Source organism: Equus quagga, chromosome 5, assembly GCF_021613505.1.
Source record: "Equus quagga isolate Etosha38 chromosome 5, UCLA_HA_Equagga_1.0, whole genome shotgun sequence".
Taxonomy (NCBI): domain Eukaryota; kingdom Metazoa; phylum Chordata; class Mammalia; order Perissodactyla; family Equidae; genus Equus; species Equus quagga.
In genome coordinates this window covers 46,376,043-46,404,000 of record NC_060271.1, presented here as the reverse complement: position 1 = coordinate 46,404,000, position 27,958 = coordinate 46,376,043, and the positions used below count along the sequence as shown (strand labels likewise).

At 49.0% G+C, this 27,958-nt stretch overlaps 1 protein-coding gene across 6 annotated transcripts in view; it reads right to left on the bottom strand.

Moving 5' to 3' along the window:
- Nucleotides 1-1,854: 1,854 nt before the first annotated feature.
- The window catches only part of CEP104 (centrosomal protein 104), a 41,593-nt gene continuing 15,489 nt past the window's right edge, over nt 1,855-27,958 (bottom strand). For all 6 annotated transcript variants that reach the window (XM_046661082.1, XM_046661080.1, XM_046661083.1 and 3 more), the window contains 15 exons: nt 27,753-27,908; nt 26,478-26,705; nt 24,414-24,611; nt 23,640-23,807; nt 22,803-22,976; nt 20,672-20,848; nt 16,759-16,965; nt 16,248-16,355; nt 12,218-12,254; nt 11,920-11,986; nt 11,219-11,327; nt 9,373-9,511; nt 9,113-9,180; nt 5,378-5,468; nt 1,855-4,362 (listed from right to left, as the gene is read on the bottom strand). In XM_046661082.1, the coding sequence (XP_046517038.1) occupies nt 4,247-4,362; nt 5,378-5,468; nt 9,113-9,180; nt 9,373-9,511; nt 11,219-11,327; nt 11,920-11,986; nt 12,218-12,254; nt 16,248-16,355; nt 16,759-16,965; nt 20,672-20,848; nt 22,803-22,976; nt 23,640-23,807; nt 24,414-24,611; nt 26,478-26,705; nt 27,753-27,908 (2,043 nt within the window). In that variant the 3' untranslated portion in view covers nt 1,855-4,246. The remainder of the gene's footprint in view (nt 4,363-5,377; nt 5,469-9,112; nt 9,181-9,372; nt 9,512-11,218; nt 11,328-11,919; nt 11,987-12,217; nt 12,255-16,247; nt 16,356-16,758; nt 16,966-20,671; nt 20,849-22,802; nt 22,977-23,639; nt 23,808-24,413; nt 24,612-26,477; nt 26,706-27,752; nt 27,909-27,958) is intronic.

Here is a 27,958-nt window from a genome sequence, read left to right as displayed (position 1 = left end):
CCCCCCCGCCCCGCCCCGGGAACCCCGGAGGCTGGAAGGCAGCTCCCTGGAATTTCGGCGCCCTCTGGGCAGGTGGAGGCCGTGCCGCAGTCTCCTCACCCGCACTTCCCAGTCGGCTGAGCCTAACCCGGTGCAGGGCTGGAGGCTGCGCGCCGGAGTGCTGGGCGCTTGCAGCGGGCGCTGGCTTCCCCGCGCCGACGACGCACAGCGGCCGGGCTGCGCAGAGGTGGGAAGCGCCAAGCGTGCACCCAAGGAACGTGGCGCCTCCTCCAAGCCCGAGCCGGCCTCATCGGCTCTTTTCCCTCAGCTCCATTCCCCAGAGGGGGAAACTGAGGCAGAGACCGGTTGTTGTCCTCAGTCCTCCTGTATCTGTTCCTTTCAGGAGCCAGGACCTAGACAGCGCTGGGGGGCCCTCCCCACACCCCCAACCCCGGAGTGGCAGAGGCGGCGGAAGCACAGAGCACAGGGTCCACATCTGGGCGCACAGCCTTCCAGCATTGAGCGCGCTTGGGCGCCGAGCCAGTGTCCCTGCCTACCCTGGGGGATGACACGCCTGCCTTTCAGGTCCTTGTAGGATTCCAGAACACCCGCGCCCGGGGCCCGGGGCGCTCAGCTGAATCGCTTCCAGCAGCTTGCCAGGGTCACCGCTCCAAACGCCGACATTACCCTCCTGTCCAGCAGCGGCCTCCCCAGCGGTCCAGGTGCAGGAGGCTCAGCCCCTGCCCAGGACTTTCCCGGTCCGGGGAGGGCGGCGGCGGCGGCGGGGCGGGGCTGCGTAGAGGCCCGAAGGCCGACAGGACAGCAGGAGCACGGCCGGCGCTGCCGACACAGCCACAACCGGGCCACACGGTTAAGAGCGTACGGTGCGGGAGCAGGCTCCCGTTGCTAGAACCGTCTAGTTTTCAAGAGCAAGTGGAGCACACTCCAGATTCCTCTAGGTCAATCGTGATAGGGCCCAGCAGCTGGAATTAGAGCTCATGCCGCACTACTGTCAGTTTTCTCCAGAAAGCGAACTCTTTTCTCCCAGAAGGGCTCTCGAGTGCACACCTAGCCTCTCAGTGTACACGCCCCACTTAACCAAGATACAACGTTTAAGTACTTTTTGCTGTTTAAACTGTAATGCCACGCTTTTGGGTCCCTGAGCTAACATCTGTGACCATCTTCCTCTATTTTGTATCTGGGACACCCCCACTGCATGGCTTGATGAGCTGTGCGTAGGTCTGCGCCCAGAATAGGAGCCCGCAAACCCTGGGCCACTGAAGCGCAGTGCGCAAACTTAACCGCTGTGCTGGGGGACAGCCCCTGTCATGCCATGTTTTAAGTTAATATATATTTGTGTAAAGGAAAAAAACTGTACATTATAACTTCAAAATGGAAACAATTACAAAATTATCATAGCTGATAGTTTAAAAGCACTCTACAAATCTAGAGAAAATACTGCATTTTTACTTATTTGAAAAGCAAAATAGCCTTGTTGGCTGGTAAAAATATACCTTCTTCGAAGAGGGGAAGAATCACAGCAAGAGACCAGAAAGACGAAGCCTCCACTGGGCACTGTCAGAGCCTTTATGGAGCATCCTGACTTTACTCCACACGAAAGAATTGGTCAATAATTTCCTCTAATTTGTATGTAGCTTAAAATCTTTTAGCTTCTTCAGCAGTGAACCCACGTTGACAATACCTCCCTCTGGGCAGCTCCCCTCGCTGCCCCTTCTCAGCAGATCTCGGCCTCCCACCGGGCTGAGCCCCCTGCCGGCTTAGGAAAGTATGTGTAGCTTACAAATGGCTTTTACTTATAATCTTGAAATAAAAGTAACAAAACACTTAGTGATGTTTTTATTATATTAACATTCTCAGGGTGAGTTAACCCCTGAGCCCTAAGCAACAATATATTCCTGAGAGATTTTATAATTCTGGTGCCTGAAATAAAGACAAATAGAAAAGTGTGTTAAAACATGAGAAAGTTGCAAATTTTCATTAAAAGTATTTACATTTGTATTCTAATACCACATTTATAGACACAACACTTTTAAATTAATAGAATATTTTGAAATATGAAAATAGAAATATTGTTAAATAGCCACAACATATTCATGAATGAAAATTCAATTTTAATTACTGTTCCAAATTTAGATATTTATTTATGAATGGCCAAGGGATCTTACAGTTCCTTTTTAATTTTTTATCCTCTATTCTTGGTTCCTTCATAGTACATAACTCTGTAAAGCTTTTAATAGCCACTAATCACTGCCAGGAGTCATTTCAACAGAAATGCATGATTTCTCTGTGACAAGACTAACCTGTTTTCAATGCACCCAATTTTGTCTGTCAATCACTAAAAATTAAATATTTTTATAAATATTTTGTTACAATATATAGAAAACATGACATATGTATTTCTTAAATTTTAATTGGAGAGAGAGAATAATTTCCCGGTTGACTTTCCCCGTTTGTTTTATTTGAAGAAGCGTTTTATCTGTGCTTCAAACGTGGCCAGACGACAGGAGCCAGCAGCTTTGCGAAACCAGGAAGGATCACTTTACAGTTAACCCGGCATCTGTACTCTGCTTTTCTAGGAAAGGTTCACCTTATTCCTACTCCACACTTACTTTTTAATAGAGCATCCTTTTGAAGGTAATTCTCTTGATCAGTCTCACTCTGGCTGTATTTTGAGTTAACCATATGAGAAGGTATTAGTTTACCAAGAATGCAGATTGATTAGTGCATATTCATGGTCACTAGCTGTTAGTTTTCTAAAATAGATTTTGTTGTTTGACAAGGTTCGGCATTAAAAGTATTTATACACTAACAGGGTAGTACCAATCTCATCAATCCATGCATTTCCAGCTGGCATGTGGAAAGCCTGCCCGTGCAGCGCTCAGGAGGAAGGCGCGCTGGGCACGTGGCGGGATGGGGAGGCCGATTTCCTTGGTCTCCAGTTGCCTTGGCCTCAGGGGTTCGTTTCCGAGCAGACTTCAGACAAATGCCGGCTTTCCCCCCCACTGCCAGACATGAAGCAAGGTGGACCACTTCCCCGGGGCACGAGGGCTGGGCAGGAGACTGGGTTTTGAGGTTTGGTTTCATCATTTTAAGTGATGTTTTGGTGTTTTAAGTTTCATACGAAGTGTCTGGGAAAGTGGACTCACAGTTGATTACCATGTGGATTTGAGGGGGACAGGGGGACAGGGGGACAGCCCGAGCCTGGCGGTCTGAGTCTGCGGTTCTGTGTTGAAGGCCCCCTTGTGAATGTTAAACAAAGTAGAAGTGACCACGTGCTGGAGTCAGGACAATGCACCGCCCTGAGGGTTTCAGAAGGGGTTGTTCTGAGCGACACCGGTGGCTGGGAGCCCAGGATAACCGGTGGGAAGTCATTTCATCATTGTTTTTAGCACTTCGCACGTGTAAAGACTGTGAAGGCCCCTGAGGAAAAGCATGACGTGACCCACACCAGTGTGACCTCAGTTCCCCTGGGACTGACTGTGGGGTGGGGATGGGGGCGAGAGGGGGGGTCTGCCACGAGGGCAAGTCTGCCAGAGACAGAGCACTGTGCACGGAGCACCTAGCAGGGTGAGTGCTGACGGGCACCAAGTCTCAGGAACGCGTGTTTTTTACCTTTATTTTTTGCTCTAGTGGAAACACAGTTGTGTGGGTACTGACCGCCCTCCTGCCCTGCGAGGAGGGGCAGTGAGCAGATGGCTGAGCAGACAGTGCCTGCGGGAGGAGAAGGCACAGGGAGATCCTCGAGCATGCCGCGGCTCTCAATTGTGTCACTGCTTAGCAGCGAGCAGAGCCCTGCGGACCTTCCACCCCGTGGGAGAGACCAAACGCGGAGGGTCACAGTGAAGCTCCCAGGTGAATCGCTCCAGGCGGTTGTGCACAGAGGACGCTGGGCTCGCACTGTGCCCTTCACACGCGGACCCGCCCCGGCCACTGCGCTCAGTGAGCTCCCGGCCAGGAGGCGGACCCTCTCCAAACAGAACGACTCCTCCTCTGTTGACTCTGTGCCTGAGAAGGCAGAGGCCTGGCAGCTTGAAACGACAGCGAGACCAGCTCCTAACTGGGCTGCAGGGCTTTGGTCAGTTCCACACACGGTGCCGACAAGGAAGGACGAGCACGGCCGGGAGCTGAGGGACGGCAGGGGTGGGCACGGGGGCGCCACATCCAAAGGTGGTTTTAGGAGAAATGGTCCACAGTCAGGAAACTCGCTCTGTCTCTCATGGAGACAAAGGAGATGGACGGAGTGCTGTCATCGCTTTGTGTATGTCCTGCCAGAGCCCTTACTCAGGCCTCCCTTTGGGGTTGGGATCTTGCTTCCGGCCTTTGGTCCTGAGGTCCCTGATTTGGTCACAGCTGGGCTTTTACCTGCAGCGTACGCACAGACACACAGAGCACAGGCACGGAGTTAGAAGGGGACTAACACACGAGTCAGAGTGCAAGACCTCGGCAACAGGATGTGTGGCCAGGCGTCATCAGACACGGGGGGAGGAACAGGACATGAGGGCTGTGACACTCTTCACCTGTCTAGGGGTCGGCCTGAGCGTGCGGGGGTCTCAGGCCACAGGTGGCTGGGCTGAGCGGGGGAGTGTGAGAAGTAGCCGTGCCGGCCACTGAGGAGGCGGCACGTGTGATGGCAGGGAGGAAGGCCAGAGAGCTCGGAGGAGCGCCTGACACAGGGTCAGAAGAAAGAGTGGAGCCATTCACCTAACTGTTGGCTTCATGAGATCAGCTCCAGAAACAAGGAAAAGGAGCTCCCTCTGCCATGCCGGGGGGCAGGCCCTCCCGACCCCCATCTACAGGAGGCAGTGGCGGAGGGCGGCCTGTGCTAGGCCCACCCAGTCCTTAGCACCGGCACAGACGAGCGCAGACACATGGGCTGCTGCCCTCGTGTTTCTTACAAACCCTAAACTCAAGCTCTGTATCCGGAAGGCTTCTGGTCAGGAATAATTTCCTAATGAAACGGTCATATTTCCCTGTAAGGGCTCTAAGGCTGACGTAAACTAGCCAGGGTGACGTTTGCAAGCCAGGTGGGAGCGTCGTGTCTGGGCCGTGATTCAGCTTCAGGTCTGTAGACCCTCTGGAGTTGGGGTGCAGGAAGACACCAGGAACCAGGCTGTGCCCCTCACAATGCCCAGTGAGTCTGGTTGGTTAACTCAAGGAATGCCGCCCACAGAGCCTTGGGGAAGAGCAGAACCAGGATGAAGGGGCCTGCGACAAGAGTTTGGTGCCAGCGAGAAGAATTCTGGTTACACGATTAACCTGCTCGTTAATTAAGGAACCAGAGATAGAACAGAAAGACGCTGGTGGGGCGCTCCTGACTGGGTGAGGATGGCGGGCTGGGAGCCGAGGGCACGGCTCCGACGCGGGGCCTGGTCCTCACCCGGTGGCAGAGTCGGAGCCGTGTGCAGCACGTGTGTCTTGCGCAGGTTCATTGTGCAGCCGGCGGGGCCCATGAGGTGAGCTTTCCATGCCTGAAAGGAGAAAGGAGGCACGCAGTGTGTCAGTCAGGCAACCGAGAGGGACTTGGTGGCTCTTGCAGCATCTGAGACAACCTCCCGTCAAAGACGAAACCAGAGGCAGCTACAGCTGCAGGAGGAGCGGCTCCTGAGCTCTCCGAACGCGTCCACGATGACCGCCTCCCAGCTGCTGATGAGCGCTGTGTGCAGAGCAAGCTCCGGAAGCCCCCGCGGCTGACTCAGTGACCACGCGTGTCCCGTGCCCCCTGTGGACAGGGCACCCCGGCTGAGCCCTGAGCACAACAGCTCAGACTGCCATCACATAGGAGCGTGCAAATGTGCAATCCAGTTTAGGGAGTACATGGGGCAGGGGACTTTGGGTAGCTTCTAGGAGCTGAGAGTGGCCCCAGGTTGACAGCCAGCAAGAAAACAGGGATCTTGGTCCTCTAAAGACAAAGAAAAGAATTCTGCCAGTGACAGAATGAGCTTGAAGGCGGATCCCTCCCTAGTGGAGCCCATGGAGGAGAAGGCAGCCCACCGACGGCGTGACTGCAGCCTGTGGCACCCTGAGCAGAGGGCCCAGCTGAGTCGTGCGCAGACTCCCGAGTGGAGGCTGCAGAAACTGAGAGATAATAAACGGGGGTTCAAGCTGCTAAATGTGTGGTGATGTGTTATGCAACACGGGTGACTCAAATATGTAGAAGGCAGAGGAAAGGCAGAACAAGCCTGGTGACTGCCGCATAGCTGTTTACCGTGGGCACGAGGCTGTCACTTCAAATCAGGTGTTGGGGGACACGAAGGCAAGGAGGAAAAGGAGGCCACCAGCTAATGTTTGCATTGCTCAGAGTAGGGAACCAACAGAGAGTAACCACACAGAAAGATGGGCAGCATGTGACAGTGTCAGGGTAAAGGTGGCAATCAGAACAAAACACAAAGGCTCTTCAATTCTAAAAATAAACAAGGAGAGAGAGAATGTGGGTGTGCATGTGAGAGCTGCTTTTATTAAAAAAAGATGATAAACCATAAAAAAAATTTGTTCTGTAAGAGGACAGAAAGGCGAGCAGAGGCAGAGCCAGCAGCTTCTGTCTGGTCTTCTCTGAATATGCCTCACTGGATAGATTTTGCAACCATGCAAGTATTTTATATACTTATACAACTTAATTGTTAAAAATCCCCTAAAAGTTGCATATGAATATGAAAATGAAACTATTGAATGTAAACGAATTTCCAGTTGATGGCATAACCAGGTGGAATGATTCCGAGTGCCGGTGCACAGAGCCGTCGACCCGCCTCACCAGTGAGCACACGTAAAGACAGGCAGAGCGGGGAGAGGACTTCCAGCAGTCGTCTCATGCCCGTAGTGCTGGCGCTGCTGCTCTGAGATGGCCTGTGTGTAAAGAGGGGCAAGGCCAGTGCATAATTTGCGATATTCTAATTCTAACATCTCCAGGGGCTTTGAGAACTGGATTCTTGAGAGGGAAGGAAGGAGATGTGAGACAGAAGAGGTTGAAGAAAACCCTGACCACTCAGGCTCTGAATCGGAAATGTCAACTGAACTGAAGATGTCTCTATCTTGACACTCCCTGGTTCTGTCCACTGAGAGGCCAGCAACATGACCGGCCCAGGAGCAATGAGCATCTGAGGCAGCCGGTGGTGGTCTTGAAATACCGATTTCCTCTAAAAGGAACCAGGCCTCTCTGAAGAAATGGCTGCTCTCAGGTCTGTGGCACCGTGTTCACCAGATGGCCAGGAAGGTCGACACCCATTAGGGTTCCATCCATAACATGAGGAGCCCATGTGACAAGGCTACCCCGGCTGGAGGAGACGGTGCATGCATCACTGAGGGTGGTGACTGCAATGACTGGAGCACATCCAATAGCTTAACCCCATGAGTTCACAATGATACTAAAGCCAAAACAAAACAAATAAGCTACTGCTGGAATACCGTGGTGACCCAGCTTGTTAGTTAGAAAACCAGTCAACAATGGAAGAGAATTAAACATTTATCTTGCCTTTCCAGGACAAAGTCTAGCCCAGGCAGACTGAAGGGCAGAGGAGGGAAAGTTTCTGCTTAAAGAAACGTGCAAGCTAATGAGTGGAGGAGGAGGCAGAAGTGGGACATGTAGATTTTGTGGAGTCCCTAATGAGCTCGTGGATCTGGCCTGGAGAGTCAACAGCTGCTGACATCACACACGCCATGAGCCTCCGCATGAGAGCCCACCACCAACCATGAAGCAGCCACAGGAAGAGAAAGGCGTAAAGAGTCACACCTGTATCTGATCAGCCTCTAGTCAACCTCCAATTCACAGGAGATACAGAGGACAGAGACGCGTGTTAAACGACACCATGTGGGGTCCAATGAGCCAGTCCACATGATGGAAAACCCTACAGGACAAATGGCCGCCTCATCAAATGGTAAAAAAAGCAAGCATGAGAAGGAAGTTATTTAAAAACATACCAACCCATCTCAACGAGTGGGCGTGTGGGCCTTCTCTGGGTCCTGATGAACAAAGCCTCTGTGGCTACCTGGAGAAGGCCTTACGTCTAGAGCCCTGTGGTGGGACGTTTAGAGAGGAAGCCACCTGCTGTCTTGGTGTGCTTCAACACAACGTGAGAGGGGAGCAGGCAGGTGGGGGTGGGGCTGCAACAAGGAGCTATGAGCGAGTTATTCAGGGGCATGGGGCCGACAGGGCACCTGCGGTTCCTCTGCTTTCTCGTGTCCTTTATTACGGAGCTGACATTTTCTAAGAGAGAGGATGAGCCTTGGACAACTGGATGGATGAAAGGGCTGGGAGCAGCTGGGGGAAGCCTGTACCTGCTGTTTCATAGGTGGGTTTTCTGTGGTCAAGAGGAAGCTGCAGGGCATTGCTGGGTCTGGGCCATCTTGCTGGCACCGCATCCCAGGGGGCTGGCACAAGGAGAGCCCAGCAGCAGGATGCTGTGGCTGGACTGCAGGTGGCAGTGGCTAAAGGGGATGACGCAGAAGTGGCTGAGCCAGAGGCAGGTCTCCAAAACTGGGCCCTGGGCGGGCCCCACAGGGGCTCAGCATGGCTGTCTGGCACAGAGAGGGCATCACCTGCCATCGTGTTAGCCAGAATGACCAATATGGAGTCTCTGACTCCCTGTGGTCCCTCCTCCTTGTCCCCAGCTCCAGAGGAGCAGGGCACATGGGGAAGGAGAGGGTGGGAATGGAAGACCTTGCCTACTTTCACCCAAGCCACTGAGTTGCAAGCTAACTTATACTGGGGAAGGGAGGAGAGCCTGGATCAGATGTAAAGCAGAATTTCCAAACTGGACTGGGCTCAGTTTTATTATTCAAAAGGGACCAGCGTGTTACAGAATCTGGCTAAGATGCCATTTAGGACCCCAAATATAGATGAAAGCAATGACCAGGAAAAAATAAAACCATTTCCTGCTCATGTTCCAAAGAGCTGAGACTCCTCAAAGAGACATTTACAGATGTTACGGCAAGAGATGGCGTGACTATGTAGGTAAATGGAAGAACTGTCTGCCAGAGCTAAAGCAGGACCAGCCTGCTCCCTGCAGGCTCAGAATGTTTCCACGTCGTGGTCCAGCACTGACAACGACTTCATCAGCATCACCTAGAAGTGGGCTAGTTACCCCCGTGTTAGGTCACATCCCCGCGTCAGGCCCCTCACCTCTTCTCCAGGTGTGAAGTTCTCATGGCACAAAGGACACCGGTTTGCCAGCTTTTCTGATTTGGCAGCTGAAATGATTTCAATAAAACAAGATTTAGTTACTTCTCTGAAACTTGAATGAATGGCAGAAAAACAGGACGTATCAACCGACGGCCCAGTGGACACTTGGTCTGACACCCCTCCAGCTGGGCCTTGCCCAGGGAGCACACTGGTGACACAGGGCGTGAGGGCTCTTGGCGGGGGCCTGAGGAGGCACTCACGGTTACAGTCTTTCATTTTTATGTGTCTAGGCAGCTCTTCTTTTAAAATGGCCTCGCTGCAGCGGTAACACTTTCCAAACCCGTCTTTTTTGTCACATTCTGTCAGCAAGTGCTCCGTCAAGCTGGATATCTCGACCACCTGGATTCCAAAACACAGAAGAGAGCTGAGAACACGGCCGTGTGTCCTGCCCTGGCCACCCTGTGCAATGTGTGCCTGGCTTCCTGTGACGAGCAAGATGAGCACGGTTTCCTGTGTCGCCGCACGAGAAGGTCAGCTCTGCTTGGGAATTTGTTGCCTCTGGCACTTATCCACCGGGCTTCTGTGGTCATTATTCTACTTGCTAAGAACCCCATGTCCATCTTGTCCTGTTACCTTGGTGGCAGGTGAAGGCCACTGCTCAGGGTGGGGATGTGGAAGCTCCAGTTAACCCCAGTGTGACACTTGTCTCGGGCAGAATGGCTTGGAGGTTCAACCTGTGGCTTTTGGGCTCCAATCCCAGCCCCCTGCCCTTTCCCGAATGTGCACAGAGACAGGCCCACAAGGAGCGCCACAGGACTCTCTCGTCACTCGGACATCTTGGGCAGGATGACTTATAGACGTCCTAAAACTTCATGCCATGGACTTTGACACACTGCTGAGGAGGCCGGTCACTCTCTCGGGTCCAGATCTGTAGCTCCAGGCTGAGGGGTAACTGCTCAGAGGGCGCTGTGTCCCTTCCAGCTCTCCTCTGCAAGACAGAGCCTGGGACAGAGTCCCGGGTCGAGGGAGGAAGTCACTCTCCTCTCACTTCTCCCCCTTTTTAAGAGGAAGGCCTCCTGCAGCAGAGGAGATTAAAAATTGGGGGTAGGGGAAGATTTTTTAAACAGGACTCAAAAAGTATTAACCATAAAAAAGGTTGATGAGGTGGATAGCATTAAAATTAAAAGCTTCTGTTCGTCAAAAGATACATAAGACAATGAAGAGGCCAGACAGAGTGGGGAGGGTGGACCAGCACACACACTGGAGAGGGCTTGCATCCAGTCATGTACAGAGTATGCACCAATCAGTGAGACAAGATCACTGACCGACTTCAAACACGGGCAGGGCACTAGAAGGTGCTTTACAAGAGGGCGGCCAAACGGCCACCCAGTGGACATCAAGAGAGACGCAGGCCGGGAGTGTGACGAGCGCCACCAGGAAGGCTGACTGCGCGCGGCTGGCCAGGGTGTGGAGTGCTGGCCTCGTGGGAGTTGAACCCACGACCACTGCAGAGCATGGCTTTCACTAGCTCTACAGTGGACATGGGCACACCCAGTGATTCCATAACTAGGTGTGCGCCTACAGCAGTGCATTCACACGCGCGCCAGAAGACGTACACAACCGTGTCTCTAGCAACATCCCTCATATAGTCTCAAACTGGACCCACCTAAATTCCTAAAACAGTAGAACGGATGGGTAAATCGTGGAATTCAAACAAGGGAAGACCACAAAGCAAGGAAACAAACATGACACACAAAAATTACATAACGTATGATTACGGTTATATAAAACTCAGAAAGCAAGAAACACTAACTTGTGGTGTCAGAAACCAGGACAGCGATGACACTGGGGAGCAGGGGTGTACTTCGAGGGTACTTGGCCTGCGTGGTTGTTACACGGGGCATTTACTTCGTGATAATTCAGGGAGCTGTAACACGTATGATGTGTTCACATTTACATACATGTGTTATACTTCAATGAAAAAGTAAGAAAAACAAATTGTGGTGATATACATTCAATTACTTTTCCCACAACTTTTCCTCTGGAAATACTAAGGGGGGATATTTTGGGACGCGGCCTTTCAAGCACGCGTGTCCAGCGCCTGACCTGTTTGCAGTAGTCACATCTCGTCAGCATGAGGCACTGCTTCCAGTAATGGAGATCCAGGCCTTCTTCTGTGAAGGAGTCACTCCTTTCCCCACAAAAAATACATAAACTGAAACAAAGCAGAAGAGCGCGACCTGAAGGTGCAGGCCTGGTTTAGAAACACCTATGCTGCTCCGGACGCCGCGCTCGGCACCCTGTTCACCCCCCAACAGTGTGCTCTCGGGGACAGGTCCCACCTCACTGGGGGCTCAGGAGGGGCCGTGAGTGTGAAAAAGAGGAGGTATTCCAGTGAAAAGCTTAAGATCCCTTCCAATTCTAACTTTATTTGGCAGAATCAAGCCGAAAGCATATTTAAGTCACAAGAAAAGATAAGACAAAGACATTCCCTTAAATTCCTTATAGATTTGTCTTGGCCACCGCACAGGAAGAGGCTTTTGCTGCTGTGGTGTTTTGTGCCTGTAGTGGCACCTGGACAAACAGGCTCTACCTCTATTGGGTAATGACATGGGAAGCGGTCTTGACTCAGAGTTAATGCTGGTCACTTTAGAGGACCATTTCCCTAGCTTTTAAAACTACCAGCAAGAGCCAGTTAGGGTTTCCATCATCACAATGCACCTGGGAGACTATCTTTATCTCACAGCGTTGTTACGCAGTCCGTCCCTCCGGTCATTACCTGGCGGGTTACAGACAGCGTTACTCACTTGTCCAGATAGTGATTATCTGGAATTTCTGCAGCATCAGGCGGGGCTGCTTTTCTTCCTTGAGTGTCTACAGAATTTAAAAGGAAAGCAATTTAAGTAACTTCTTATAGAAATTACTTTCAAACTTTTAGTAACCAGTTTGATGTGACGCATATTTTAAAAACACACGAGTTAACAAAGGTAGTAGTGTTTTACATCAGCCCTGGACAGGCTGAGATGCGGCAGGTGTTCAACAGACATCCGACGGATGAAGAAAGTGGGTTTGACAGGCAGTTGCCACAATGCACATTTTACCTACCCTGGTTCTTTGCCTTCACAGCATCGCTTTCTTTTTCCTAAGACACAAAAACAGAGTGATCAGGGACAAATGGCAGTGGTATGAGCGAGAGTCTATCCAGGAGACATTTTGACCCTGAAAGAACGTGCCTAGGTTTGTTTCAAAATGTCTGTCAACAAATAACACAAGTCTATGAAAGAGTCAGCGACACTCTAACGTCTGCAGTCTCCCCTCTCCAGGCTCTTGTCCCCTCACTCCCTGGAGACCACTCTGTCAAGGCCACCGCCCTCCTCCAAGTTGCTCACCCATCACCATGTCCCCCTCATCTCCCGCTGGTCTCACAGCCCAGGATTCGTCACCCCTTCTCCTTAAATCCCTTCTTAGTCTGGCTCCCAGGGCGCCCCACGTGCCTCGTCTCCTCCAGCTTCACTGGCTTCACCTTCCTGACGCCAGGGCTGCCTTCTCCAGGATGCAGCCGTCGCCCCTTCTATCTGGACTCACCCTATTGCTGCTCTAGCCAGTCCCCAGGCTTGAAACCCATCTCTGTGCCGAGGACCAAACACGTAAGCCTTTAGTGCGGACTTCTCTGCTTACTCAGCATCTCTGTTTGGATCTTTACTAGTCATCTTAACCTTCATTTGCCCAGACCAAACTCCTGCGCACCCCTCAAGCCTGCTCCTCTGTCTTCTCTGTCACAGATCCCAGCATCTTCAGTCTTCCAGTTACTGAGGGCACAAACTCCGGAGAGACAGCTGACTTCTCTCCCTCTCCCTCTAGAACCTCATCAGACCCATCAGCAAATCCTATAGGCTCGACTTCAAAACATACACAGAGTCCAGTCGCTTCTCCCCACCTACACTGCAAGCACCACCGTGTCTCATCAGGACCCTGGTGACTGCTTCCAAAGGCTCCTAGCACAGTGGCCAGAGTGACTCCATTAATGCCTCATAAGGTGATTGACCTTTGCTCAAAACCCTGGACGGCCTTCTAAGTCACTCTCTCAACTCATCTCCAGTGTCCACGCTGTTCACTGTGCACCAACCACATTGCCTTCCCTGCTGCTCCTCAGCATGCAGGCTGGTTTTCACCTCTGGGCCTTTGCACCTGCAGTTCTCGGCTCTTTCTCCAATGATCTGGAGGTTTTCCTCCACTTCCTCCAGCTCTTTCCTCAAGACCACCTCTCCCATGAGGCCTCTCCTGCCACACTATTTCAGCATGCTGCCCTCCTCCCACTGGAATTCCCTTCTTGGCTTTATTTTTCTGCTTAGCATGTACCACCCTCTCCAATAAGGATGTATTTTCCTTGCCGATCTCGTTTATTGTCTGTCTCCACTATGAGAAGCAGAGGTGCATGACGGCAGGGATTTTGTTTGTTCTGTTCATTGGTGTATCCCCAGTACCTAGAATACCGCCTGGCACACAGTAAGTGCTTAATAAATATTGGTTGACTAAATGAATAATTTAGGCATCACATAGTTCTTTATGCCAAGGTGGACTCCCGGCAGCTCAGGCAGTGATCTGTCACACTCTTCTCCGCCAAGCTCTTTTCCTCGTGTTAGGTGTGCTAACGACAGGGGGGGACTGGACGGAAAAGCTTAGTTACTAGCGGTAGAGTTCACCGCTGGTTGTCGGGCTCAGCTGCTGCGGCCCATGGTGGGATATACGGCCCACGGGAGGTTCCGGGGCTGGGCCTTCGCGCCACCACTCCGGAGCTGCCTCCCAGTACTCTTCCTAGTCTGCTCTCTCTGCCCTAAAACTCTGGGACACACTTTATCAAGCTTTTCTCCCTGCCACTCAGCCTGCTAAACACTGCTATTTTCATTGTCAGTGCTGTTGAGTTGATTCCGACTCCTAGCGACCCCGTGGACAGCAGAGCGGAACCCTGCCCAGCCTTTCTGCGCCATCCTCTCACCTCCCGGTGCTACATCAGACAATGCTTTGCTGCTATTCAAAGGGTTTTCGTGACCAATTTTTTCAGAAGTGGGTGGCCAGGTCCTTCTTCCTAGTCTGTCTAGTCTGGAAGCTCCGCTGAAGCCTGTCCACCATGGGTGATCCTGCTGGTATTTGAAATCCCAGTGGCAGAGCTTTCAGCATCATAGCAACACGCAGCTGCCACAGTGTGACAAGCAACAGATGGTGGTGTGGTTCCCTGGCTGGGACATGAACCCGGGCTGTAGTGAGAGTGCCAGATCTTAACCCCTAGACCCCCAGAAACACTGCTATAGTCTCTACAAAAACTGAACACGTAAACGCACACTGTCTGGGTGAGCAACCAGCCCAGCCTGGGGGGTGAGGGGCTTCTTGGAGTTTCAGTTTGGCAGGAGAACAGCATTCAGTGATGTGGTACAAACACGGATGCCGTCTACTACATTTGTAGAAAATTAAACTTTGCACGACAATAAGTAACTTCTATCAAATCCAATCAATGAATAGGAAAAACACACATAAGAATGCAACCTTAGAACCGCAAGAGGACTTAATAGGTAAATATTAAACTTGCAAGTGGGGCTCACGTGATCCATGCGCCCACAGGGTAAAGAAAGCAAACGTAACATAACTGGATTGTGGGCACCAAAAAGATTCTTATTAATGAGAGGTGGGTTTGTACATTTTGCAGGGAGACAATATAAACAATGCCAAAAGTTGAATTTTAGTTTTCAGAATTTTAGTATACCTTACCTATGCTTTGAACAACTTAGAAAACTGATTAGCAAATTTTAAATCCTTTTTTCTAAAACTCAGGAGCAATTTAAATCAGGCAATTTAAAAATATTCTGTCTTTCACCGCAGTTGTGGAGATGGAGGTGGTAATGATTGCTAACTATGTGAATGGCACAGAACTGTACACTTAAAAATGGTCGGGGGCTGGCCCCGTGGCCGAGAGGTTACGTTCGCCGCTCCGCTGCAGGCGGCCCAGTGTTTCGTCGGTTCAATCCTGGGCGCGGACATGGCACTGCTCATCAGACCACGCCGAGGCGGCGTCCCACATGCCACAACTAGAAGAACCCACAACCAAGAATATACAACTATGTACCGGGGGGCTTTGGGGAGAAAAAGGAAAAATAAAATCTTCTAAAAAATGGTTAAAATGATAAATTTTATGTTATGTACATTTTACCACAATAAAAAAATAGAAAGTGAAAGTCTTAAACCACCATTTCTCCACGGGCATCAGGCATTGGCCCCGCCCCAGGCCCCCTTCAGTGGCCTCCTTTTTCCTTCTCTTAGTGCTGTTCTCATATTCTAGCATTTAGTTGAAATGTTACTGTGACTCTTTGCCAGGCACTTCAACACATAGTCAATCATATTTTCTTCTTTTTCATTTTTTTTAAAACAATTCTATTCTTTTTTTTAAAAACTGGTGCGAACACTGGCCCTGAGGCAGCAGACTGTTAAGTGCACAGGCCCAGTGCTGTACCACAGAGCTCTGGACCTACCGTCACGCGCTGGGACTCCCTGTTTAGCAACTCCCCGCTCCCTCGCCCTTTCTCTTTCTTTTTAAAAGAAATTTTCTTTCAACTTAGGGAACTTAATTACAAAATCAGTGCTATGAAATTGATTTAACCACAGATGCAGGCAGTTTAGAAGGAACATGTCCACATTCCACACCATCCGACCCCTATTCACAAGCCTCCATAGGCTTAGGACTGGGGGCTGCCCCAGGTGCAACAGTGATCTGAAATTCCCTTTTTCATGCTGGAAACCAGACCTGCACACTCAGGCTTCTCTCTCTCCTTTGCTTCTGAAGGAGGCTGAGCTGCTGAGAGAGGAGACCGTCCCTCCACCTCCTCCTCTCTCGTTATGGCAGCTCACTCCACCTCTGGAGCATGAGAGCCTGGATGATGAGCCGACATTGAATCCAAGCCAGCTAACGGAGCATTCCTGGTATTTACCCCAAAACTAATTAAAGAAAAAAAGAGAATAAAGACGCCCATTCGCATAATGCTGGAGAAGTAAATCAAGCACGCTGTGCATCTCTATAAGGAAACAAACAGCCAGGATTGCAACTCGAATTGCATCGACTGATGAAAGCCATGTTAGCCTTCCCTACCTGGACCTCGGCCTGCATTTCTCTCAGTGCTGCCAGCTGCCCTTGTAAAGCTTTAATTTCTTCTTTCTTTCGTTTTTCTGCTTCTTCTGTAGCTGCTTTTTTCTGTGCCTGGTATAAAAATTATTTTTCCATTAGAATAGCTTATGAGGGTAGTCTTAGAAATTGGGAGACAAATTACAGCATATACAAATTATGTTTCTTATCCATTATAACAGTCACTAAGACTAATACTAAAACCAGGCTTAAAAGTCAATTCACCAGATTACCTTAATAAATGTTCACTGTCAGATAAACTGCAAATGTCCTCACAGCTATCACCCTCCTGTTTAGCTGGGGAACTGGGAGGGAGAGCAGAAGCAGAGTGGAGCCAGGAGCTGACCTCCGGGACCAACATTCTCAGAGGGCTGTGCTTCCTCAACACGCAGCTCCTTGAAGAACTTGTCAGTTTATTCATGTACCAAGTAACTCACTCAAAATAGGATCGAACATAATTTCATAAAAGTTAACTTACCCTAATTTCAGCATCTGTAGGTCTGCCATCTATTTTAGCGAATCCCTCAAAAATTGTTTTGTAGAGAACGTTCTTGCGCGTGGTGCTGTCGTCTGGAGGGAGGTACTCCAGGACAGAAGCCCCGTGCTGTTTATACATGTCCAAGATAATTGTAACTGCAGTTTCTCGAACCTCATACACTCTGTGCTCCAGGGCACTCACTGAAAACTGAAAAGAAAGTTGGGAGGGGCTCTTGTTGTTATCGATTCTTGAAACAATGAAGTTTATTTTCTCCAGCATAAAAGAAATATAGGTACATCATAAAAATTTGAAAAATATAGAAAAGAAAACAACATCCACCGCATTCCAGCCATTAGGTACAGAGTTTTCTCACTTCGTTTACTTTCCATTTGAGGTTCAATTTACGTTGTATATGTAATTTGTTTTGCTTTTATCCACTTAACATATTAACAAGCATCTTTTAGGTTACATCTTCCATAAACTTCAATATTAAGTATTATAAGATATCCCAATCATAGAGAAGAGGAAATATAAACTTCATGCCTCCACCATCTAGATTAACCAATGTTGTAATTTTGCTGTATTTGCTCCCGATCTTTTTGTGGTGAAGAAATAAACCACTGTGGCTCTCATGCAAGTCCCCTTTGGAGTCCCCCAGCCCCAACGTCTCCTTGTCCTGAAGCTGACGTGTGTGGTCCCACCCAACTTCATCTACTACAAAGTGTACACACCATGAGTGCATGTATTTGTGTGTATGTACAGGTTTTTTCTTTAACAGTATAAATGGTATACCATGCTTATCATTCTGAAACTTCATTTTTTCCAGCTCAACATTTCTTTTTCAAGATCTGTGTACCTTCATTCCTCATGATCTATTTCATTCATTCTAACTGCTTTATGGTATTTTGTCATACGAATCTGTCATAATATAGGTATCCCATCCCAGACTGATGTTGTGTGCTAGGAAATCGACATCTCCCCATGGCCCTTTGGGTGCATGGCCTCTCAGCTCTTGGCTCCCTCATCCCCGCAGTCTCCGCGTGCCATGCACTCTTAGGTGTTACCCTAGACCTTGTCATTCCCATCACTGCACCCCTCTGGAAGCCATGAGCGTAAGGACCCGCCCTCTGACGATCACCTCCTACCCTTCCAGTTCATTTTTTGGTACACCCTCCCCTGACAATTCCTCAATCCCCTCGGGACCTGCAGTCCATTCCCACCACCCACTACATCTTTTCCCATCTGCCATCTCCCTCAAGTCTTTACTGCCCTTGTGTGTGCAGCCTGGACAGCATGGTCCATCATTATAAGTCACTTCTGGCATTCACGCACACCCTCAAAATCCAGGACCCCTTCTCCTTTCTTTGTATTCACCAGGCAAAGTGGAATGTGAGTGCAGACTTGAGAATCATGCTGACTGTTTCTATGCTGGATTTACAGCCACAGATATCATGGGGGTCCTTGGCGTTGCATAGTAGACTGACTTGCAACAGTACCCTCTCAGATGTCAAGGGGAGCATTTCATACTTCCCCTCGCCTCTCAAACCTCCATTATGCATTCTTGGCTTTGAGCTGACTTCTTCCTGTTAGGAGGATGACTGGCCCCTGCTCCACACCGAGCCAACCCTTCTGTGTGTACCCTGGGGCCCAGTCCCTTTGGCTATCAGGGACTTTGCTCCTGCAGTTAACTCCCCTCGCCCCCAATTTCCTACTTTTATTCATTTCTCCTTCCTTTCCCTCTGTCTGGATCAATCCCACCAGCAACTAGATGGGCCAGAACAGGAGAAGGTGCTCAGTAACCTCTCTGCTCTTCCTTGGTGCACAGCTATGCCACACTTGCAGGTCCCTGTAGTTAGGATGGGGCCATCTGGGTCAATGGAAATGTGGGTGGGAGTGGCTTGGTCCATAGAGACATCCCCCTCACAATATTCCTTTATTCAGTGACCTCAGAGGTCATGTGTAAAAGTTGGTGGCATCATACTTGGAGGAGACTGAGTCCCTGAGTGCCTGCATGGAGCAGAGCACCTCTCTCCTAGCAAACTACCCTGGACCAGGATGAGGGAGGGCCATAAACTTTTAGTGCTATTCTACTGAAATCATAGTGTTTGTCACTGCAGCACAGCTTACTGTGACTAGTGCTCACACTGACTTGAAGTGGGTGCTGCCACAACAGGAACGTAAACATGTGGGCAGACTTTGTGCTTCTGTGGTGGGAACAAGGAAACGGAACTTGGAGGCAGGAAAGATGGTGATCCATGTTATGCACAGCAAAAGAGTAGATGCAAGTGTTGCCTAATATAGCTCAGAAGGCAAACCAGGGGCCTACTGAGCTGGTAGTGCTAGAAGTGGATGGAAAGAATCAGTGTTGGTGTATCTGAGCTAAAATTGGCTGCCTTTGGCATTTTTACAAAACAAAGAGATGAGCTCAGGAAAGAATGGCAGTTTGCAATCAGAAATGAAAAGACTGTTTCTCTGAGTACAACGGGGAGCATGGCGGGTCTGAGGAGACGAGCATCCTGATCTGACTTGTGTTAACGGCGGCTCTCCGAGTGCTGGTTGAGAACAGACTGCAGGGGCCAAGGACATAAGTGGGAAGTCCACTGAGGAGTCTGTGACAACAGTCCAGACAGGAGACGGTGGTGGCTGGACCTGGCTGGCAGCAGTGGAGGTGTGAGACCTGGCCAGGTTCTGGATGTATTTTAAGGAAGAGCCCACAGCACTTGCTGATGGAGGTGTGAGACAAAAGGAAGGATCAAAGATGACTCCAGCGCGTGGCCGAGCAAAGAGACGAATGGCAGTGCCATTCATGGAACTGGGGACGGCAGAGAAGGAGCCATTTGGAGTGGAAAGGCAGAGTCTGATGTGATGCGGGAAGTGTGCGGCTTACTGACCCCCAGGGAGATGCTGAGTGGACAACAGATGAGTGAGGTGTTTGGGGACAGCCAGGCTGGAGCCAGGGATGTGAGTCTCCCAATAACCGTGGGGTGTGGGTAAGGCCATCAAGGGAGTATGTGTAAATAACAAGAGAAGAACAAGGCTTGATTCTTCAAATTGAACCGTCGGGAAGATGAAGAAGAACCAGTAAAGGACTGAGATGACGAGGCTGAACGCTCCGAGAGAACCAGGCGCGTGTGTTGTTCTGGAAGCCAAGTGCGGAAAGTATTACAGAAGTTTTATTTATTTCAGTGTCTACATCATACCTCTGTGAATAAAACAGATGAATAAAAATGGCCTTAAAGGATCCTGCCTCTCCTGCTGGTAAACTTACTTATGTCAGGTCCAAATCCAGGCTCTGAGTCGATGGACATGTGGAATCCACAGACAAGAAAAGAGGCGTTTAAATACTGCCTCCACCTCCTCCATTGATAGGAATGGACACAGAGAACTGACATACGGGCTGGCCCACGAGCGTAACACTGTGAGCAGTTTATGTGCACGGCTGGCCAAGACGCCGGCTACATCCTCAGAGCTATACTTGCAACATGTTTGAAATCAGAAGTAGGGAATTTTTGAGCTGGCAGGAAATATCTCTCCTGTAACTTCCATAGCTTCATTAGCTTGTCCAGAGCACAAAAAATACACATACTTTCATATACTTGATAATCTCCGTTACAGCGCAGTTAACTCTTATGGACAAAGGTTCTTTACAACTGTTTACTGCCATGGACATAAACCTGCACATATTGAGTAACGATTGGTGGAAGGAGGAGGAGCAGGATGAGCCTGCACGTACCACGTGCTGACCGCGGGAGGAGGAGGAGCAGAAAGGCTTTAGGTGCGTTCATTTGTTAGATGAAACCATGACAATTTTTCTGAAATCGCTCCTTTATTCATTGGGTAAACCCTGCCCAGACTCACCGTGCTGCAGGCAGCATCCTGACGCCGAGGCCGTGGAGGCGCGGGGCATGCTTACCTTCATCACGCTGTCGGCGGTGAGGCCCGAGCACTCCGGGCCCAGGTCTCTCAGCAGTCGTGCGAGGAGGGCCACCTGGCTCAGCGCCACGTGAGGGGAAGACTTTGCTTTGAACGGTTGTACCAGATAAGATGGAATAATTTGGAGAGACTTAACTTCCTTAAACAAGGCCATTTCCTGTAAAAACCAACATAATTTGTTAATTTTTACTGGAAAATGCTAAAGGTAATTTAGTACGATCCTCAAAGTATACACTGAAGGAAAGAATAGGGAATGAAAAATGACAGTGACAAATGGCAGTACAATCATTGATCTACAAGCTTATATTTCTATTTAAGACATAGTAACAATTAAAAACAAAACCCTGAAGCATAAGAAAGAACACCATGAGCACCTGGAGATTAATGAAAGCTTTACAGAAAACGTGATTGAGAGCTTAAGGTTTCTCTGAGTCTCAGGATTTCCCAACCTCAAGAAAACGGTTTCCTAACTTCTAAAATTCTAAAAGAAATTAGTTTTGCTGTGAAAATCACCACATTAGTATTTATGAAATGTCAACCAAGAGTGTAACAATGTATAATACTCTAAGATTACTAATGGGTTAAGATGAAAGAATGTAAATACCACTACATTTTTTTATCCTGAGGAAGACTGGCCCTGAGCTAACATCTGTTGCCAATCTTCTTCTTTTTGCTTGGGCAAGATTGGCCCTGTGCTAACATCTGTGCCAGTCTTCCTCTCTTTTGTATGTGAGTCGCTGCCACAGCATGGCTGCCACCAACTGGTGTAGGTCCATGCCTGGGAACCGAGCCCTGAGAGCTGAAGTGAAGTGCACCCAACTTAACCACTAGGTCATGGGGCCTGCCCCAACACTATATATTTTAATGTCTCCACACAAACAAGTCTTTCTATAATTAAGATATTTACCGCTCAATTAGCCAGACACAGAAAAAGAAAGAAATTATAAAATATTAAAGCATACGATTTGCAAGATAGAAAAAAATCAATTTTTAATAGGTCTGCAGGTCATATCACCTAAAATAACTTTTCATTCTGCCAACACAATTAACTTTATATTTGGGCCTGTGAGTGACTCTGTACAAAGATGAAAGAAAAAAGAAGAACGAGCATTCTTCAGCGAAAGAGTAACAGTAAACACCCTATATGACAAACAGATGCTGCTAATAGTGTAACTGCAGATTCAGCTGACAAGCACGCTGTGCAGAGCAGGGGCCCAGCCTGTGCTGCACTGGAGTCGACAGCCTCAAACATGGCCAAACAACCGAAATCAACAGGGCTTAAAAACAGCTGAAGCGATGACATGTCCTCGTTTTTAACATATCCTTTGAAAGATGATCTCTCCCCCAAATTCTAAGCTATGTTAACCAGGAATATATTGTAGGACTTGAATATTACTTATTTTTACCTTCTAATTAGTATCACTTATTTCTCCTTATTCATTTTCCCTGAAAATTTGTCATTAATTAAATGAAATGAGATCAGTGGTTCTTCATATTGGAAAAATGGTCCCTTTGAGAAACTATGAAAACTTTGGACTCCTTCCCGAGAAAGATGTGCACATTTGCAAAATTTTGTATAAAATTTTAAGGACTTCACAGACTTTCTGAAGCCCAAACATAGGCCCAAACTTAAGAACGCCTAGATTAGACGAATTCATTAGCTAATCTAAAGACAGCAAAATATATTTTCATGCTATTTGGTATAAGCGCATGCCAAAACCTCACACCCGTTTAATTCTGCGGCAACACCCCCCACAGCCCTAGCCCAGAGCAGCCGTGTTGGCTGAAAGAACAAAAATATTTAGATCAAGACAGTTACACATTTATTATTTCTTTACTCCCAAATTTTCCACACTGATTTGGTTTTCTATATTTTTTTATTGAAAAAATTAATAGCATATGTTGAATAAGAGGGCCCCTAGAAAAACCAAACTGTGTATCTTAATCACAGTTCGTGTCTAACAGAATTTACCTCGTGGAGCGTAAGGCAAGTACGAGAGCGCGTCCCGAGGCTCCTGAGTAGAGACAGAATCTTGTAAAGTATTAACAAAGTCAAACACCTGTAGGAATGTTCATTATCTATGGTTCTGAATTTACAGTAATGTTCATACCTGAACAAAATTTGAAGCTATAACACGGAGCCGAGCAGAAGAATCTCCAGTTCTGGTGAGCAAAATGGGAATGGTTCTTTCCACACAGTGAGTTGTTTCAAGTTTACTCAGTTTATGTTTAGGAATATATTGTGTAATTATCATTTTCAACAATTTCAAAGAAGCCTGAAAGACCTAAGAAAAAAATGATAACAGGTGAGCTACCATAATTGAATTCCACCAAAAGTGAACATGAATTTACTATTAGCAATAAATATGGACATTATATGGAAAATTACATGTTGTCTGAAAGGCTGAAAATGGCAAATTGAACACTGCTTTCTAAACACAGTAGCCTGCAGGTGGAAGACACATGCACGTATTTCAGAGCATCATACAGTATTCCACACTTCCCCCTGAGGCCAAACATCTGACATTCCTGTTAACTGGATGAGCTCCTGTATAATGCAGACGATGCGTGACTGTGGGACATTCGTTCTTAAGGCCCTTTCTGAGTTAGAAAAATTCCACAGTAGTCCCCAAGCTCCTCAGGCTTCATGGAAAATAAAAACATAAGCTGAATGTTCCATGGTCAGTGAATCAGTCCTGTGTGAAGAGAGGCTTTGAGGAGCGTGGAGAGAGTTACTGCTGTTCAGGACCAGACAGAATGCCCGAGCACAGACAGACCTCGCGGCCTCCTCCCTGACCACGTTTCTTGCTGCAGCCCTGCTTCCTGGCTGTGCGGGCTGACGACGATGCCAGTGACCAGGCTACCTCTTGGGCTACTGTGGCCTCCTGGGGAATGTCACGCATCTCATCCGCAGACACTGGGGCTGCTGAGGGGAACATGGGACTCACCGGGGTCACTATGTCTCTGATGGCTCTTCTAATGAGAAAGACCGATGCTCTCAGTGTGCTCTTTAAATCTTCTTTTGGGGTTCCAACAGGCATCTCCATCAGCTGTTTATACAAGGCGAGCAGTGCATCTTCCCGGTGTGACCACGTCTTGGAATAGGCCCCGGCAACCTACCACAGACCAAGAGCCCTGCTTCACTCAGGGTGGGTGTTTCAATGACATCGCCACCACCCCCAATACTGTGCAACCAGAGGTTTTGTTTGTCTCAAATGAAGAAAAATCTTCTCTAATAACAGGACCTCTACAGAATAAATATGTGCATTTAGAGAAATAATTTTTTCTAATATGGAAAACTTAAGACCATGTTAAACTATGGAAAGTATTAAAAGCTCCACTCAGAAATACTTTGAAGCTGAGAATCGCAGGAAAGATCCACTGCGCTCATTTCAACAGGGAGACACTTTCATCTTTTGTTTTGCTTTGTCATCCTTTTTCCCTCGAATTAGCTGTTCACAGCGGGAGCAGATTCTCACTACCAGCTCTGTCAATGCCAGAAAGAAACACCTGTCTTAAATGAATACTCATTCACAAAATCTTAAATTCCAGCTTATGTTTCCGCTGTTTCATATAATTAGTAACTATCAAAAGACTTTTCAACTGAATAATGCAGACAAAGAGAAGTCAACAATGTCACAAATATGAAGGCCTGGGAGCTCTTCCTGCCCGCTTCCTTTCTACATTATAAGTGCACGTTTATATGGTATTTGCTTTTTTACCAAGGCCTCCCCAAGGACATCGATGGCAGAGCTGGCTTCTCTCAAGGCCTTCTCCGTTAAAGGCTCTGGGTCGCCTGCAGCGCCTGCTCTGGGACCCTCGCTGACGTCCCCGTCACTCTTTTCTGGTCCCACAGCTGCAGCCCCAGGCTGCTTGCGGACGGCGGGAAGCGGCCGCTCATCGTAGGGCAGAGACTCGAGCTGCAGGACAGGAAGGGCGGCTGCAGAGTCCCATGCAGGTTCTCCCCACCCGCCAACACCGTCTACACCCACAGACTCACTGCTCTGGACTCACTTGGATTGAAGGATGGTATTTTGCTAAGTATCAGTCTTCCTAGAATAATTTATACAATAGGACGTAACTACAAAAATTAGGTCAGGGTTTCTATTCCTTTCTAAACTCATTATAGACCTCAAGTAAAAGTTATTACTTTATTTTCTGACAAGACCTCTGATATTTTCTTAGTTTATGGCTTAGAAACAAGTATCAAGCTTCATTTTAAACAAGTTCATTAACAGGCAGCTTTATACTTAAAACAGGCAGCCAGTGTTAAAGATCTTTAAACAACCTTTTTCTGCAGTGCCTGCTAAAACTCTGCACGGGCAGCTGTCTGTTCCACCCATCTCAGACTTCAGCAGATGTTACTGAGCACCTAATTCAGGCCCCATGTAGACCAGATGGACTTCGCATCCTCATGGTGTACACACTCATCAGGGAGACAGAGATGTATCATTAAACAAGTAAATACGTAGCAGACTTTTGGATAATTAGGTGAGAATAGAAAGAGAGCAATTGCTGAGTCATTTTCTGAGGCAGGTGTCACTGTGACACTGAACAGACAAGAGTAACTATTTTTTCGTATGAAGACCTCCTGAGATGTTAATTGAGTGCATACCATGTGTGAGAATGTTTCTCATATTCTAAAATTTACTCATAATTGTAAAACAAAATACTTTGAGATGCTAAAAAAGGAGAAATTAGAATATTTTTAAATTGAAGTATTAAATCTAACTTATAACAATGAAGTTAGAGACAAGATATTACCAGTGGGGCTGATGGTGACACTCAAAGATGTGCCAGGGAAAGCCAGCAGCACGAGTGCCATGGAGGTTGCTGTGGCGCAGTGGTCCTTTCTATACTTCCTGGGCCTCTGGCTGCAGCAGACACTTGCCTGTGCCCACCTGGCATCCTTCCTTCCTCCTCAGAGTCCACTGGCCACATGGCCACGCCGTCAGCAGAAGCTCCAGGGAGGCCCTAACAAGCCAATGGACATGTTTCCCTCCTTTGTCCTTGTCATCACTTCAGAGGCTGGCGTGTGGCTGATGCTGATCTAATAAGGGTAAACCTGGGACTCTTGCTTAGAATGGGACATGCTCTCTCCATCAGATGGGACAATGTACAGACCTGAAGCTGAGGGCTACATGACAGTTCCAGCGCTAGGGTGATTTGGAACCACGGAAAACAGAGTTGAGAGAGAGGAGGAAACCAGGCTTTGATGACACTGTTAAGCTACTGAATCAATCTGACCCTGAAACCCACATGATCTCTTAAGTTCCTTGTTACAAAAGCCTATAAAGCCCCCAGTTTGGACCAGGTTTTCTGCTACTTACAGCGTAGAAAGTTCTAATAGGTATAGCAACTATACATGACTTGTGCCGAGGTTCTACTGAGGCTAGCTCACGTTAGGCACTTTACAAATACTGTCTCATTTATTCCTAGAAACAATCCTTTAAGTAGATGACCATACATTTTTAGAGAGAATAAAGAAGAGGCTCGGAAGGACGAAGCGTGTCTTAGACCACTGGCTGACGGGGCAGAAGCAGCTGGGAGGCCTGGCACGTCTGCTCCAGAAGGGCCTCCCAGTGAGGAGGGACCACATGCTGGTTGCTTATGTCATCGTGTCCTGGCTTCGATGTTTACCTCCCTCTCCTGGAATGTGGGGCAGGAAGGGGTGTGGTGTTTTGTACCCCGATACATCCCAGCACTGGGAAAGCACCCACACAAGGCAGGTCCTCACTACATGCCTGCTGAATAAGCTGCACATAATCCGAAACTGAGTTACCTACATGGGTCCTGCGAGGAGGGTCTATGGTGGGCGGCGCCCAGTCCCCTGTGGGGTGCTGCGGAGAAATGTCCAGGGAATGTGACGAAGGCTTCTCCTGGGGGAAAGGGTCTGCAAACCGGTTTTCTGTCACCCTTTCTTCTTGTTGTGGTAGCGAGAGCGTTGCTGGCTGGTGGCGAGGACTGCCAGAGTGAACAAGGGGCTGGAGGGGCAAGTCAAAAGGCCTTCGCATCTGGGGAAAAAACAGGAGCTTTAATCCAGTGCCACTGCCACACCAGAGCCACCAGGTGAGCAAAAGAATAGGAGGCAGGGAGCGATAATCTACACTGAAGATGTCCTACGGTCCTGTCACGTCCTGCACCTGCCTCTCCATGTTCCTGTGTGGACTGTAGAAGTGACTGCACACCACAAGCACCAGTGTGATGGTGAGCCCTAGTGCATGGGGCACCACAGTGTGGGAGCACGCCCAAGTGGACGTGTCAGCCGAGAAGTGGCAGGAAGCCCCCTGGCTGGACCCAAAATAGACTGTGTTCAGAACCCAGCACTGCCATTTGCTCTGTGTCTGCAAAGCAGGTGATTTTCTGTCAAGTAAGCAGTACAGCTGACGTGGCAGCTCTCGTGCCCTGGGCATGCTGGCCAGTGCTTTAGAGGCAGCACCTCATTTAATGCTCACCATTTCTACCCCCGTTGTAAATGTGACGGGGAAACTGAGGCATAGAGTGGATGAGGAATTAATCCAAGATCACATAGCTGGAACGGTGGGGCCAGGATTTGAGCCCAGGCAGTCCAGCTTGAGTCTGCACTCTCAGCCACTCCTCTCTGTGGCTCTGGGCCTCAGTTTCCTAATCTGTAATGTGGGATCCTTACAACCTGCCCGTGTGGCTTCTAAAGATCAGAGGCAGAGCACCTCCCACGAAACACATTCTCAACAAGCTGCAGCTGTCAGGATTACGCTCTCACAGCGCCCCGGAGGTCCACGGGGCAGGGCTGTCATCAATGCGTTTTACGAATGAGGAAACCGAGAGCCAGGGTGATGAAGGGACTCACTGGGATCTCCCCGGCCCGACTCTCCCTCCCTCCTCTCCTGTGGATCTGCCTGCTCCAGCACGTTACCGTGAAAGCCCACCTGCCACAGGGACGCAGGAGCTGAGTGACCTACAAGCTGTTGCCTGAGCACGACGAAGCCTTTCCGCTCTATGAACACACACTCGTGAACTCCACCACTGCACTCTCTGGAGGCTTCTGTCTGTCCACGCTGGACGCAGCCCTGGGCACCTACCAGCTCGGCGTCCGCGAGGCTGTGCAGCTCCAGCTGCTCGTACACCTTGGCGCGGTACTGCTCCATCTGCTGCTTCTTCTCTTTGGCGAGGTCGTAGTCCTCCTTCTCCACCGCGCAGCGCTTCTCCACCTCGTACCTTCCGAGGCGCTCGCCGACCTGAAGCACAGCGCGTTTGCTTTCTGTCTCAGACACGGTCAGTTCACCTC